The sequence below is a fragment of the Lolium rigidum genome, chromosome 7, assembly GCF_022539505.1.
Source record: "Lolium rigidum isolate FL_2022 chromosome 7, APGP_CSIRO_Lrig_0.1, whole genome shotgun sequence".
Lineage (NCBI taxonomy): Eukaryota > Viridiplantae > Streptophyta > Magnoliopsida > Poales > Poaceae > Lolium > Lolium rigidum.
Genome location: NC_061514.1, coordinates 155424890 through 155439842, shown reverse-complemented (window position 1 = coordinate 155439842; position 14953 = coordinate 155424890). Strand labels below are relative to the sequence as shown.

The 14953-nt window shown below is 46.4% G+C and overlaps 1 protein-coding gene across 1 annotated transcript; it reads left to right on the top strand.

The window, feature by feature from the left end:
• The first annotated feature begins 8759 nt into the window (after window positions 1–8759).
• Window positions 8760–14953, top strand: LOC124675003 (protein NUCLEAR FUSION DEFECTIVE 4-like). Its single transcript, XM_047211064.1, has 3 exons — window positions 8760–9722; window positions 12965–13902; window positions 14234–14953. Exons 1-3 carry the CDS (start codon window positions 9387–9389, stop codon window positions 14712–14714), a joined length of 1755 nt encoding a protein of 584 aa, XP_047067020.1. The 5' UTR covers window positions 8760–9386; the 3' UTR covers window positions 14715–14953.

The window sequence follows — 14953 nt, the reverse complement described above, 5'->3', positions numbered from 1 at the left end:
CTCCACAACATTCGATGTTCATATTTAAGTAACCTTAGAGTGCATAATAGACCATTGCAATTATACCGAGTACTAACATAGCATGCACACTGTCACCGTCAGACTATGAAAGGGGGAATAGATCGCATCAATACTATCATAGTAATAGTTAACTCCATAATCTACAAGAGATTACAATCATAACCTACGCCAAGTACTACATGATGCACACACTGTCAACATTACATCATGGAGGAGGAATAGAGTACTTTAATAACATCACTAGAGTAGCACATATATCATATTCAACTAGATCACAAAGAGAGAGATGAACCACATAGCTATGGTAGAGCCCTCAGCCTCGGGGGAGAACTACTCCCTCCTCATCATGGGAGACAACGATGGCGATGAAGATGGCGGTGGTGTCGATGGAGATGACTCCGGGGGCAATTCCCCATCCCGGCGGCGTGCTGGAACAGAGACTTCTGTCCCCCGAAACGGAGTTTCGCGATGGCGGCGGCGTCCCTGGAGTTTCATCAATTGATATCGAAGTTTTAGGTCACGAGGGCTTATATGGGCGAAGAGGCGGTGCAAGAGGGGCACCAGGGCGCCCTCCCCACCTGGTGGCGCGGCCAGGCTTGGGCCCGCGCCCAGGTGTGGTGTGGGGCCTCTCTAGCCCGCCTCTGACTCTCCTTCGGTGATCTGGAACCTTTCGGGAAAAATAAGATATTTGGTCTTCGTTTCGTCGAATTCCGAGAATATTGCCCGAACAGCCTTTCTGGAACCAAAAACAGCAGAAAACAGGAACTGGCACTTCAGCATCTCGTTAATAGGTTAGTTCCGGAAAATGCATAAAAACATTATAAAGTGTGAGCAAAACATGTAGGTATTGTCATAAAACTAGCATGGAACATAAGAAATTATAGATACGTTTGAGACGTATCAACAACACATATATGATAGATCGATAATCAACTTGACATAGTATTCCATATTCATCGGATCCCAACAAACACAACATGTAGCATTACAAATAGATGATCTTGATCATGATAGGCAGCTCACAAGATCTAAACATGATAACACAAGAGGAGAAGACAACCATCTAGCTACTGCTATGGACCCATAGTCCAAGGATGAACTACTCACGCATCAGTCCGGAGGCGGGCATGGTGATGTAGAGCCCTCCGGTGATGATTCCCCTCTCCGGCGGGATGCCGGAGGCGATCTTCAGAACCTCTCGAGATGAGGTTGACGGCGGCGGTGTATCAGTATGTTTTCTCGCATCGTGGCTCTCGGTACTAGGGTTTTCGCGACGGAGAGATTATATAGGCGAAGGGGCAGAGTCGGGGGACGCTCGAGGGGCCCACCCCATAGGGCGGCGCGGCCAGGGGTGGGGTCGCGCCCCCCAAGGGTGTGGCCGCCTCGTCGCCCCTCTTCGTCTCCTCTTCGGACTTCTGGAAGGCTCCGTGGAAAATAAGACCGTGGGCTTTTGTTTCGTCCAATTCCAAGAATATTTCCTGTGTATGATTTCTGAAACCAAAAACAGCAGAAAACAGGAACTAGCGCTTCGGCATCTTGTTAATAGGTTAGTGCCAGAAAATGCATCAAAATGATATATTGTGTATATAAAACATGTGAGTATTGTCATAAAACTAGCATGGAACATAAGAAATTATAGATACGTTTGAGACGTATCAGTGCCAGACAATCTTGTTGACAGTTGTTGTGGAAGCGGTTGGGAAACCCCAAGAGGAAGGTGTGATGAGCACAACAACAAGTTTTACCTCAGTATGAAACCAAGATTTAATCGACCAGTAGGAGAAAGGCGTGACTTCTGAAGGTGTTGCATTAGATGAATTTATCAATGTAAATGAAACAGGACTAGGATCCACAGTTCACTAGAGGTGTCTCTCCATAAAGATAAATAAAATGTTGGGTGAACAAATTACAGCTGGGCAATTGATAGAATATCGATCATACATGACAATATGATTACTATGAGATTTGATTGGGCATTACAACATAATACATAGACCGTAATCCAACTACATCTATGACTAATAATCCACCTTCCGGTTATCGCCCGAACCCCTTTCAGTATTAAGTTGCAAGCAACAGATTATCGCATTAAGAAATGTGTGTAAAGTAAACAATAGAATTACAGTTGGATAAAACATTATTATTTTCTCCCTAGTAGCAACAACACATCTGAAATCTTAGAAGTTATTGTCACTATCCCATAAAACTAGAGGCATGAACCTACTGTCGAGCATAAATACCCCCTCTTGGAGTCACAAGTATCCACTTGGCCAGAGTATCCACTAGCAACGGAGGGCATGCAAGATCACAAATAACATATGACATGAATATATAATCAATCTCAACATAGTATACAATATTCATCGGATCCCAACAAACACAACATGTAGGATTACATAAAGATGATCTTGATCATGTAGGGCAGCTCACAAGATCTATACATGAAGCACAAAGTGGAGAAGACAACCATCTAGCTACTGCTATGGACCCATATTCCAGGGATGAACTACTCACACATCACTTCGGAGGCGGGATGGCGATGTAGATGCCTCCAACGATGATTTCCCCCTCCGGCAGTGTGCCGAGAAGAGATTTAGAACCCCCCGAGATGGGTTCTGCGATGGCGGCCGCGACGGAACTTTTCGTGGATGGAGGCTCGGGTATCCATGGTTTTCCTGAGAAGATGTATAAATAGGCAGATGATTTAGGTCGGTGGGGTGCCTGGGGGGCCCACACCCCCCTTGGCGCGGGCTAGGGCTAGGCCGCGCCAAGGGTAGGTCTGACCGCCCTGTGGCACCTCTTCGACCCCACTCTGGACTTCATCTTCGTTTCGGTAAATATTGACTTCGGCTTTTGTTTCGTCTAATTCCGAGAATATTTCTTGTACAACTTTTCTGAAATACAAAAACAACAGAAAACAGGGAACTGGCACTATCGCATCTTGTTAATAGGTTAGTGCCGGAAATCATGTAAAAGTGCAACGAAGTGTAAGAAAAACATATATGAATTGGTGTAAAACAAGCATGGAGCATCAAAAAGTATAGATATGTTTGAGACGTATCAGAGAGATGGCGCAAGCTCGCGCAACACGACAAAAAAGCGGTGGGACAAATTCGGTCACCGCCCGCAAAATTTTTCCACCGTATTTAGGAGCCGTCGGCTCGCCACGAAATCGAAATCCCCCATTTTCTTCCATTTCGAGCTCATCCACCACTCAAGATCAAGTCACATGGTTGCCTCTTCGTCACCGGCAAAGTTCGGCGAGGTTGGTGGTGGTGTCGGCTGCGCACGACGAGTCTGCTTCTTCCTCTACACTGATTCATCTAGTAAGCAACTCAAACACTACCTTTAGGTCGGACCGAATATAATCATACATAGGGGCATATCTGATAGCTTCGATTGTAGGTGATACCCTCTAAGACGGTGGCCCTTTCAGGATCTCCGTTGAGCACTGCGATGGCGATTCTCCATGGATCTCTGTCATCCACGAGGATGATTGTGATACATGCCTCTATGTCGGGGTCTCCTTCTTCCCCTACCTTTGTGCTATGTGTTGCCCCTCTAACAGTAAGAAGCCTCTGTTCTTTGCTTGTTCTAGCTTAGATCTGTATGGTTGTAGTGGTTCACTTTTGTCTTTGAATGATTATCAATGTTCTCCATAACATATTCTAGGCGATCATACCCGTTAGCTCCCCTGATCTGTCAGTCAAAAACATTGTCATGTTCTCAAATGAGACCGCCCCTTATGTGCATGATGAATCAATGTATGAACATAAACTTACAATGGTTTGGCAACATAATATATTTGTCTGCTTCAACAAAGGCTTCAAAGAGTCCCATATGAAGAAGGTCGCCTATGATGTTCTTGATTGCATTGGCATCATTGTGAGCACTCTTTAAATTTACAACCACATTAGGAAGTGGAGGAACAGGTGGAGCCTCATTAGCATGCTAAAAAGTGAAGGCAAGCTCAAATGGAATGAAGACGACACTTGCTTCATGCTTGAAGATGAGGACAACTTGCATGGCCACCTGAAGATAAAGCTTCTTCATGCTTCTATATTTTCTTTTCTTCCTTCCAGTTTGATATGCAGTGATAGTAGCTCCATGTCAATTGCAGAACAACCCGAAGCACCTTGAGTTCCTGAACAGTCCGATCGTCAATTACGCTCAGATGAAGACAATCTTCACACCCAGGTTTTTCACCAAGTAGCAGCTCTACCACCCACACTTGCTTATCAAAGCACTCAAATTCATTGTTGACAACAAAGACGTGTGTGGTGAATAGCATGGGTTGCAAGCATGGACGAAGAGGACTTGGCTTAGGACCTGGCTACGCAAGCAATTTTCTTAGCGGTGTTGCTTTGTTTTTCATCATGTTGTCCACTGTAGTCATGATCTGCTAAAGAGATCGTGTATATGTTGGGAGGTGGTCTAATATCCATCCATTATGTAGGACTTGATTTAACCTAAGTCCTAGGCTGTAATGATGAACTTATTCGAGGTGGTATATATACTAAACCCTCGTGTGATGAACTCGTGATGCATCGCCTAGTAGGGTGAATCAGTGTTGCGTATTACCTGCACCTTCTGATGAACTGAATGTTGCTGAATGTGTTCTTATTCAGTCGACATTGCTAGGTAACCTCACCACTCCAATGGAAGAGGCTACCATAGCAGGCTCATGTACATGTGCAACCAAACAGGGGTGTGTTGCACGAGCTGGATAGAAAGGCATGTCAACCTACCAAACAGTGGGGGTAGTGTTCCCTCTGAGGTGCAGAAAATGCATGCCTATGCGAGCAACCAAACGAACAGCCAAAAGTGGCACGTGGATCGTTTGCAACGGGCTAACACCTACGGAGCATGCCCCCATGGAGCCTCAAATTCGGTCCAGGCTACCAAATGTGCCCTGAACGAGTCGGTGCCAAGAGGATATTCGTCCTATAGTTGTTGAGCAATAGAGGCCCTTGCGAATTTAAGCCCACTCTGCTACTTGGACCGAATCTGGGTACCGAATAGTAAAAGTTCTATCTTAATTTGTGATTTCATATTTCTATAGTTTTTATAACTTTTGGTCAAAAGTTCTCAAACTAATCATGACAAATTAAAGTACCTTATTGGATGTTCGTCGCATGAACGAACTGCTATAATATTTCGATTTCTTAATTAGATTTTTTGAACTAAATTTGTCCCAAAAGTAAACATATGAGAACTTCCACCCGGTCTAGATCAAGTTGTAGGGATTCCCAGCAGAAAACAATACTTTTTCTAACTAGTGTATTTCGAATGCCATATATATCTAGGAGTAATGCTGTAACGGAGAGTGTATCGGTGATGTATACTCGTAGACCAAAAACAGTTAACATTCCGCTAGAACATGGATAATGTAGTCGTACTTTGTCGCCGATCTCAAAAATCATGTAACTTCTTTACTTCATCGCTATAAGTTAGCATAGTTGTAGTTGCAACATGTGGTGGAGACAACCCTACTGATTGCATGATGGAGATCACCCCGGTGCATTGAAGATGGATACCAAAGGCACAAGGAAAGGCTATACCATGTCACATATTATGAATCGCATGCGATGTTTATCCATTTCATGGATCTTATTTTGTATGTTTGATGGTAGCATTATAAGATGATCTGTCACACTAATATCAAGATATAATGTGTTCACCCTTAGTATGACCGTTGTGGAAGTTTGTCATTTTGAAACATATCATGATGATCGGATGTTATAATCTTTTTGTTCGCATATAACGGGTGTAAGCCAGTTTTGCACATGCGGAAATACTTGGGTTAAACTTGACGAGCTTAGCATGTACAACCATGACCTCGAAACACAAAAAACCGAAAGGTTCAACATGAGTCATTTGGATTATATGATCAACATGTTAATGTTTACCATTAAAACTACATCATCTCACATGATGAACGGACTTGGTGTAGTAATTTTGGATGATGTAGCACTAAAACAACTACAAGGGATGTTAAATTTAGTGAGAGTTTATTAGTAATCTGATTAAAATGAAAGAATTATTGTGAACATAGTCCAATAGTCTCGCGTTAACATTGTACAATTTGGATCCGTTATCCACCTTTTCACTAGGCTTATTAATTGAGATAGATAAAACCGCTAAAACTGAAAATAGTTTACCATAAAATGCTTATATAGTATGCCTTTTTACTATAGCATCTCCACTCACGCCTCCCAAACCGTACCCCAAAGATAACTATGCCCACCAACGTGCCTTAAAGGCCGTTTCCATTCGGGGCGGTCCAATAGCGCGTCTTATGCCCCGCGGCCATCCCGTTCGATAGGATACACCCTCGGCACCCTGGATAGAAGCCGCAACCCTCGCCACGTAGGTAAAAGCCAGCCGGGTACCACCTGCCAACGTCCCAACCCCTTCTGCCCCTCTGTCATGTTACGCCTCCCCTCCCGCCCTCTAGTCGGTCGCAACCTATTTCACCGCCCATTTTGATGATGTAGTTCATCTACGTCTTCTTCCCCAACGCATATACCCTCACCGACTGCCCATTTTGCCGTTGGCGGTTCATCGTATCGGGTCCCGAAAGCGGCGGCCACTCTGCGCGCCCACCACACATGCAACGTGTTTAGCAGCTTGCTTGGTAGGCGATGTTTTTGTAGTTCTCTCCTCTCTCTTTGCCGCTCGTTTGATTGATGATTTCTTTGTTGACTCGTAGACATGGACATCGACGATAAGATGATGATTCATCAACTTACGGGGGAGGAGGTTGCCTTTGACGTTGGCATTCAGGAGCACTTTAATCCTCACTTGTCTTCGACAAATGCAAGCGGCCCGAGCAAAAGAAGGCTCCACGGTGTGGAGGTTCCAAGTTTGATAGAAGGAAATCCAAGCCTTGACATAGTATGGAGGATCATACCATGCTCTACACCGAGTAATTTTCCAATGATGCAACACACGCCGATGATTTTTGGAGGCACTATAGGATGAACAAGGAGTTGTTTATTTCAATTCTTCATGGTGTGAGAGAGTACGACAAGTACTTCGTGCTGATGCATGGCTGTTGTGGGTTGGATGTTTTCTCATCAATTCAGAAATGCACCCCTGCCATGAGGATGCTTGCATGTAGCCCCTATCGATTGCATGGACCGGTAGGAAAATGGCACAAACATAACAAGAGGATTTCCTAGGATGCTTGAAAGCATCGATTGCATGCAATAGTCATGAAAGATTGTTCGTTTGCTTGGCAAGGTTTGTATAAAGGGCATCACATATACTATAGTGTGGTACTTGAATCTGTGGGAGATGAAGACATGTGGATTTGGCATTCTTTTTTTTCGCATGATGGGACCACACAATGACATAACCGCCAACGGAGTACGAGTCGTCCTCCGAGGAGTCGGAGGGGAAAGGCCATCTGCACGACTACGTCGACAGTGAAGAAGCCGAGCATCGTGCCATGGAGATGCAGCATCGCCGCTCGGAGCAAGCGGCCGCGATGGTGCGGAGCGCGGGAAGGAGGAGGCGTGTTGGTTGTCATTCAGGTGGAGGCCTACGAAGCCAAGCAAGCGGAGCTCACCCGCCCAGAGCGTGAATTAGAATATCACCGAGCTCGACGACTCGGAGTGAAGCAAAGCTCGTTGTTGTCGTCGTCGCGTCCACATGCCCCGATGAGGTATTATGCGGCCAAATTTTGGTAAATCTAGAGTTGAAGTATGCTAGAATTAGTGGTTAGCAGTTTATTTTGCCTCTGCATCAATAAATTTTGATCAGCCTTTCTACCCTTAGCACCTACGTTGAGCAGGTACCTTTAGCTACCTACACAATACCTAACCCTATTTTTTTTATATTGATGAAAGTGCTTATTATAAATGAATTCTTCCAAAAAAAATCAAGAATTCATTTTTGCATTTTAACTATAAATAAACAAAATAAAATTAATCGTAACAAGTAAATATTTTGTTTGTAGGTAAGAAACTTGAGATATTGAGGGGATAAACACCAACTAATCAAGAGACGATCCATGTGGTAAGAAAAAGCTGGTAATCTATTCCTAATTTTTTTTGGAGATTATGTAATGCTTACTATCAAACTTTTTGTTTATACAGAAGTAATATTCTTTGTTTCCCAGTGATAATGTATTGATGAACTGAATCGCACAATGTTAAATGATCACTTTTCGATTCTCCCACAAACATTTTTTTTTGAATTATTCTGTTTTGAGTATGAGTACTGGTCTGCTCGAACCTAGCACTTCTGCTCCGGTGCTCCTCCCCTGAAATTTTTTTATCGTCAAACACAATAATGGTGGAGATCTTCCCATACCTGTTCATAAGCGGGGGCACGATCGTAATTTCAATGTAGGTCTATCGTCTGTACAACCATGTATAGGTTCGTATGGTTCGCGTTGTGTTGTACCTCGTTTTATATGTATCTATGGTCATGTGCGTGTGCCGAAATCGAAAGATCCTATAAAGATCTTGCTCACGTGACCTCTTGTTTTTCCTTACGCGATGTATGCATATCGTATCAATACAGATAAATATACATGAGCTGGATATAGGTTTCAGCGGACCCAACATAGGAAAAAAATATCAACTATGACCCTTCAACTTAGTTTAGGGGAGCACCGGAGTAGCCCTCCGAACCTAGAACCTGCAAATGTATTTTCAACTGTATGTACTAGAGTTGCTCTTATAAATCCCCAAACAATTGAACCTCGTGAAGCTCCTGCGCCGGACCTCGCGCCCCTCACTCGCCTCGTCCAGTCGTCCTGCAGCTAATATCTCTCTCTTCTCTCTCTGGTCATCGTCCGGCTTCAAGGACGTGACCATCTCAGCAAACATCGTGATACAGAAGACAATTCTTGAGCTCGTTCTTCCCCACCATATTTTGGTGGATTTCTTCAAGCGATTCGCGTGGAGTTCCACCCGACCATCGATATCTTTTTCATCATTGTGTTGGATTGAGCTCTGTTTCTTTTCTCCTGAAGTCCTGAACTTTTGCATTCAGTTGGTGTAAAGAAAGGTCTTCCCCGCCCATTCTCCATCATATCCTGTCGATTTGTCTCCTGAACCCCCAATCTTTTCCATCATCTCTTCTTGTGCGATAAACAGGCGCCATTTTTAAGGTGCTCTTTGTCGCAGCATTTTAGCAGTTCCATCTGAGCAAAGCGAAGCGCATTCCTTCTTTGCTTGGTGCCATTAAAAGCCTTCCTTTTTTTGGCTGCAAATCTATCTCCGTCCTTCGACCAATCCCTCCATCGGCTGCGGAGCTCTAGGAACAAAAATCTTCCTCCTATTCCAGCATCAAAATCCAAATCCATTCTCCCCTTGAGCAAAAGAATCTTCGCTGCGTTTCTTGCCAATCCGATGGGGATGGTCGGGGAGAGGCTGAGAGCCTTCTCGACGAACCGATGGCTCGTCTTCGTGGCCGCAATGTGGCTGCAGTCCATGGCCGGCATCGGGTACCTCTTCGGCGCCATCTCCCCCGTGGTCAAGGACGCCCTCGGCTACAACCAGAGGCAGGTGGCGGCGCTCGGCATCGCCAAGGACCTGGGGGACTGCGTCGGGTTCCTCGCCGGCTCGCTCTCCGCCATGCTGCCGCCCTGGGGGATGCTGCTCATCGGCGCCGTGCAGAACTTCATCGGATACGGCTGGCTCTGGCTCATCGTCACCAAACAGGCCCCCGCGCTTCCCCTCTCCATGGTACATCTTCTTCTTCCGTTGCTTCTCTTCTTCGATTCAATTGCTCGTTCATTGAAAGCCTTGATTTGGTTCAAGTCAACGTGTCAACTTTACTGTTCTTGGTCTTCGACTCCCAACCCCTACGAAATGTGCTACACCATTTCACAGATAGTTCAAGCTGTCAATCTGTTGAGTATCAAATTGTCACAAAAAAATTGTACTATATTTTTCCGATTGATTGGATTAGGAGTAGTTTTTTTTTTACTTCGCCATGACCACTCTCCGTCTACATTTATGAAATTGCAAAGAACGTGGACCTAATCAAAACAATATGTGATTTAGACCGGAGAGCACATGATTATATAAAATGACAGCTGGATAGGATCAGCCAATGCTGCCAATGGAAATGGCGTGGAGGATATATCTCTGTGGTGATGAGTTTTCTAAGAAGCACTGGCTTTCTTGTGAAAATGACAAATCACATCAGTGTAAGTGTGTAACGATGGACCACCGATGGTATATTATGGCAGAATTGTTACTTTAGGCGGTCGTTGTCACTTTTGTTGGACATATGCAGCCCTTTTATTTTTTCCACTAGTGACTATGTCTAAAACTATTTACTGTGACAACAACTGATTGCCTCCTCTGTCAATATTCATGTCTTCATCTCAAAAAAAAATCAAGTCTTCAATTATTTATTTATTATCGTGAAGTTGATGCAGTGGAGGTTCTTTTTAATTAAGAAGTGACCTGGTAACATGTTACCTCTGTAGCAGATATGCTCTTAACCCGTTTAGGGAATTACTGTGTACATTATTTTCGTCTCGTGTTTGGTTGGCGAGGTATTCAAGTTTGACTTGCTGAACTTAGTTAGTCCCTCCAAATTATGAACATGCGCAAAGTATTATAAAGTCATATATTGTCATCAATGTGCACAAATGGTTATGATGTTTGATTGCAAAAACTGCACTCCAAGGCATAAATCGTCATCACAGCCGCTATGATTGAGCAGTCGATGGCTGAACGGTGCTTATAAGTAAACAATTAGTTTTTCAGATCTTTCCCAGAGCATGGAGGATTTATGAGTTGTGCACACAACCTCAGTTGCTTGGTCAAACAAGTTAGAGCATCTCCAGTCGCGTCCCCCAAACCGTCCCCCAAACCGCGCCGGATTGAGCGTTTGGGGGACGTGTTTCGTTCGTGCCGCGTTTGGGGGACGTCGCTCCCCAGTCGCGTCCCCCAAACAAAATTTCGCAAATTTTAAACTTGACTAGATTCGATTAGATTCGTCCAAATTTACATAGATTCCAACGAAATTTGACTAACTTTAAAACTAAACCTAATCTAGAACCACTTGCGGCGGCCGGAGGCGTCGTAGTACTGCTGGAAGTTGTACATCTCGTCGGTGACGACCTCCCGCTGACGCGCTCGTCGACGGGCTCGTCCACGGGCTCGTCCTTCACCAAGCCGCTTGGTCCTGCCTCGCCGTCGTCGGTGAGGTCCACCGCCGGCTTGCCGGAGTCGCGGATGGACATGGCGATCGCCGCGTCCAGGTTGCCCCTCCAGGCGTCCTTGTCGTCCATGGACGCCAAGAACGCCGCCCGCAGCCTCGGGCGGTCCTCGGGGTCGTCGGCTGCCGGCGATGAGCCGCTGCTGCCGCTCGTACTCCGCCGGCGGCGCCGCTGCGCGACGCTTCCTCCGGCTCCTCCTTCGCCTCCGGCTCGGGATGAGGAGGGCGCCGCCGCGCCTCCCTTGCTGCCGCCCGCCGCCGCTACCGCCACACCTCGTGTTGACGGGCGTCGCCGGCTCCTCCTTGACCTCCCGTTTGGGAACGGTGTACGGCGCCGACCGGTACGACGAGGACGGCGTCGATCGCGCCGGCCCCGAGGAAGAAGAGTGCGAGGAGGACGAGTACGTCGTCCTCCTCGGCTGCCATTGAGGAGACGGCGGCGGCGACGACGGCATCTCCGGCCTTGGAGCGCCGTTGCGGAGGCCGCGGATGACGTTCTCGAGGGTGCGCCCGGAACGCCCCGAACAGGGCGCGGCCTTCCCTGTTCCAGGCTGTTGGGCCCGCCGATGAGGCCGGTGGTGCTGTGCATCTCGACGTCGTACTTGGCCTTGAAGTACGTGACCCACCGATCGTCGTTGTCCTTGGCCGCCCATGTCGGATCCGCCCGCTCCTCGGCGGTGAGTTGAGCCCGACGGGCCTTGATGGCGTCCCGCCATTGCTGCGTGTCCGGCTTCGGCGGCGGCGGGATGCCAATGCCGTTCACGGCCATCTTCCGGCCGCCGCCGCCTGGCAGCCGCATGTCCGGCGGGACCGGATACCGGGCGTGGTACGGCGCCCACGCCTCCGCCACGGTGAGGCTGCCGCGGCCGAAGCCGTTCGCCGCGGCGATCTTGCGGGAGGACGAGCTCGACATTTTTGAGCGGCGAGGAGAGGATCCGGGAAGGGGAGGCGGCGGCGACGAGAAGGATTATGATGAGCGGCGATAACTGGAGGGCGTCTTAAAACAGCGGCGGCAGCGGGTGGTTGCACGCAATAACTCCGGCGCGGACGGCCACGCGGCCATGCACGACGAGACGCGTCCCTGCGTCGCCTGGGAAAACAGGGACGCCATTAACGTCGCTTGACCAAAGGTAGGCGACGGGGTTTTAGCCTTCCGTGCCGCTGACGCGTCGGCCCCGCCACTCCCCGCCTCGCTTTTCGTTGTGTCCGGCGTTCCCGGAGCGTCCCCTGTGGGACGGGGACGGGGACGGGCTCGGGGCGCCGGACACCGTATCGGGCCGCGCCGGACAAAAATGGGCTTTGGGGGACGCGGCTGGAACGCTTTTTTTGTCCGGCGCGCCCCAAATCGCTTTGGGGGACGGTTTGGGGGACGCGACTGGAGATGCTCTTAGTGTGCAGTTGGGGATTTGTAATCCTTGCATTGTTGCTTGCCCTGCAGAGTTACATTCGTTTGTTTCTCATAAGTATTTATAAATTGATCCGTTGTACCCTACATATGTTCAATTTTGTTTAAGAAACTATACTGAGAACATGTACAAATTATAATGGTATAGAACTATATGGGGTGCTCCAACTAAAATTGACTAATAGACTTTATTATCCAGGATTGCAAGTTATGTGGAGGAAATGGGGAATCTTCTACTCACTGTTAATGCTCAGAATCCCCAAAATTAGACTAAAGAGAAACAAACGTATGAGTAGTTATTTGGTTATATTTTCTACTAATATAATCTCTCTCTTTTTTATTATTCAGATGTGTGTCCTTATTTTTTTTGGAACCAACGGCGAGACATACTTCAACACAACTTCACTTGTTACATGCATCCAGAATTTCCCGAAGAGCAGAGGCCCAACTGTGGGCATCCTGAAAGGATTTGCTGGCCTTAGCAGCGCAATTATAACTCAATTATATGCAGTAATGCACACACCAGACAGTGCAACTCTTGTCTTCATGGTTGCAGTCGGGCCATCACTTGTTGCCCTTGGCCTGATGTTTGTTATTAGGCCTGTGGGGGGTCATCGACAAGTGCGAGCATCTGACAATAACAGCTTCATGTTCATCTACACCATCTGCTTGCTCCTCGCCTCATATCTTGTTGGTGTCATGCTAGTCCAAGATTTCCTGGAACTGAGTGACGATGTGGCTACCTCTCTCACCGTGATTCTTTTCATCTTGCTTATTTTGCCAATTGCGATCCCTGTGACCTTGACATTTTTCTCAAAAAATGAATATCCATGTTCAGTTGAAGAGGCTCTGCTGTGTGAATCACCTAAAGGACAGGCAAGTACTTCAGAAGAAAGGGAGGATCAACCAGAGTTAATTCTAAGTGAGGTGGAAGAAGAGAAGCCTAAAGACATGGATTTATTGTCCCCATCTGAAAGGAGGAAAAAAATTGCAAAGTTGCAGGCCAAGTTAGTGCAAGCTGCAGCAAGAGGTGGGGTTAGAATCAGGCAAAGACCACGCAGGGGAGATAACTTCACCCTGATGCAGGCATTAGTCAAGGCTGATTTTTGGCTTATTTGGTTATCGCTTCTACTTGGGTCGGGGTCAGGCCTGACAGTGATCGACAATCTGGGTCAGATGAGCCAAGCTGCTGGGTATATAGACGTGCATAACTTTGTGTCATTGACGAGCATATGGAACTTTCTTGGCCGTGTTGGAGGTGGCTACTTCTCTGAAATTATTGTCAGGTATCAATACTAAGTTATCCACATTTTGATCTGGCATTTTCCACTGAAGCAGGAAAAAATATTAGTATTAATTTGTGGTACCTGAAGTTTTGTCACTAGAAGTTAGAATTACTTTTATCATAGTTCTGACTAGTTCTTACATGAATTGTAATATTATGTTCATTTACTTGGAGAGTTTTCTCGACAGTTGCAATTTCCTTATGCTTCAACTAGTTTCATGTCTTACAAACTATTTCTCATGTACGGTTTAGTTTACTTTGGACAACTATTCAGACATGTCAAGTTTTGATGAGGCTTTCTTCATATTTTGACAAACTACTCTTCTGCCTAGGGATCATACATACCCAAGGCACATAGCACTGGCACTCGCTCAGATCCTGATGGCTGCTGGGCATTTCCTTTTTGCAATGGCTTGGCCTGGAACCATGTACATGGGAACCTTCTTAGTTGGGCTTGCATATGGAGCTCACTGGGCCATTGTGCCGGCTGCCGTCTCTGAACTTTTCGGCGTAAAACACTTTGGGGCAATGTACAACTTTCTCACAGTAGCAAACCCCACAGGGTCACTCATCTTCTCAGGTCTCATTGCCAGTACCTTCTATGACTATGAAGCTGAAAAACAAGCACAAATGATTCCTGGCATGGGTTCGCTTGCAGAAGAAGGGCCACTCAAGTGTGAAGGCGCTGTTTGCTTCTTCGTGAGCTCATTGATCATGTCTGCGTTTTGTGTTGTGGGAGCTGGCTTGAGCCTGGTCATTGTTTACAGGACCAAGTCCGTGTACAGACATCTTTATCGATCTGTCCGGCGATGAAGATCATGCTGAAACTCCCCTGCTACTGTTCCATCATGTACTATAAGTTATTGAATATGTGGTTCAGGAATCAAGATACACGCAGCTAAAGTTCATTTGTAAAGTTTGTAAATATACAAGCCCTTTTTGTCCAAATGTGGCTCTTGTAATTTTTTTTTTTAGAAAAACAGGGAGGTGATCCCCGGTTCCATTATTGTGGCTCATGTAATTATCATATATACTACATATGCCTGTAATTA

Coding starts and splice junctions, on each gene's coding strand:
- LOC124675003 (XM_047211064.1), top strand. CDS start 9,387: ATGGGGATGGTCGGGGAGAGGCTGAGAGCCTTCTCGACGAACCGATGG. Junction 9,723..12,964: donor CCGCGCTTCCCCTCTCCATG/GTACATCTTCTT, acceptor TTTATTATTCAG/ATGTGTGTCCTTATTTTTTT. Junction 13,903..14,233: donor TTCTCTGAAATTATTGTCAG/GTATCAATACTA, acceptor TCTTCTGCCTAG/GGATCATACATACCCAAGGC.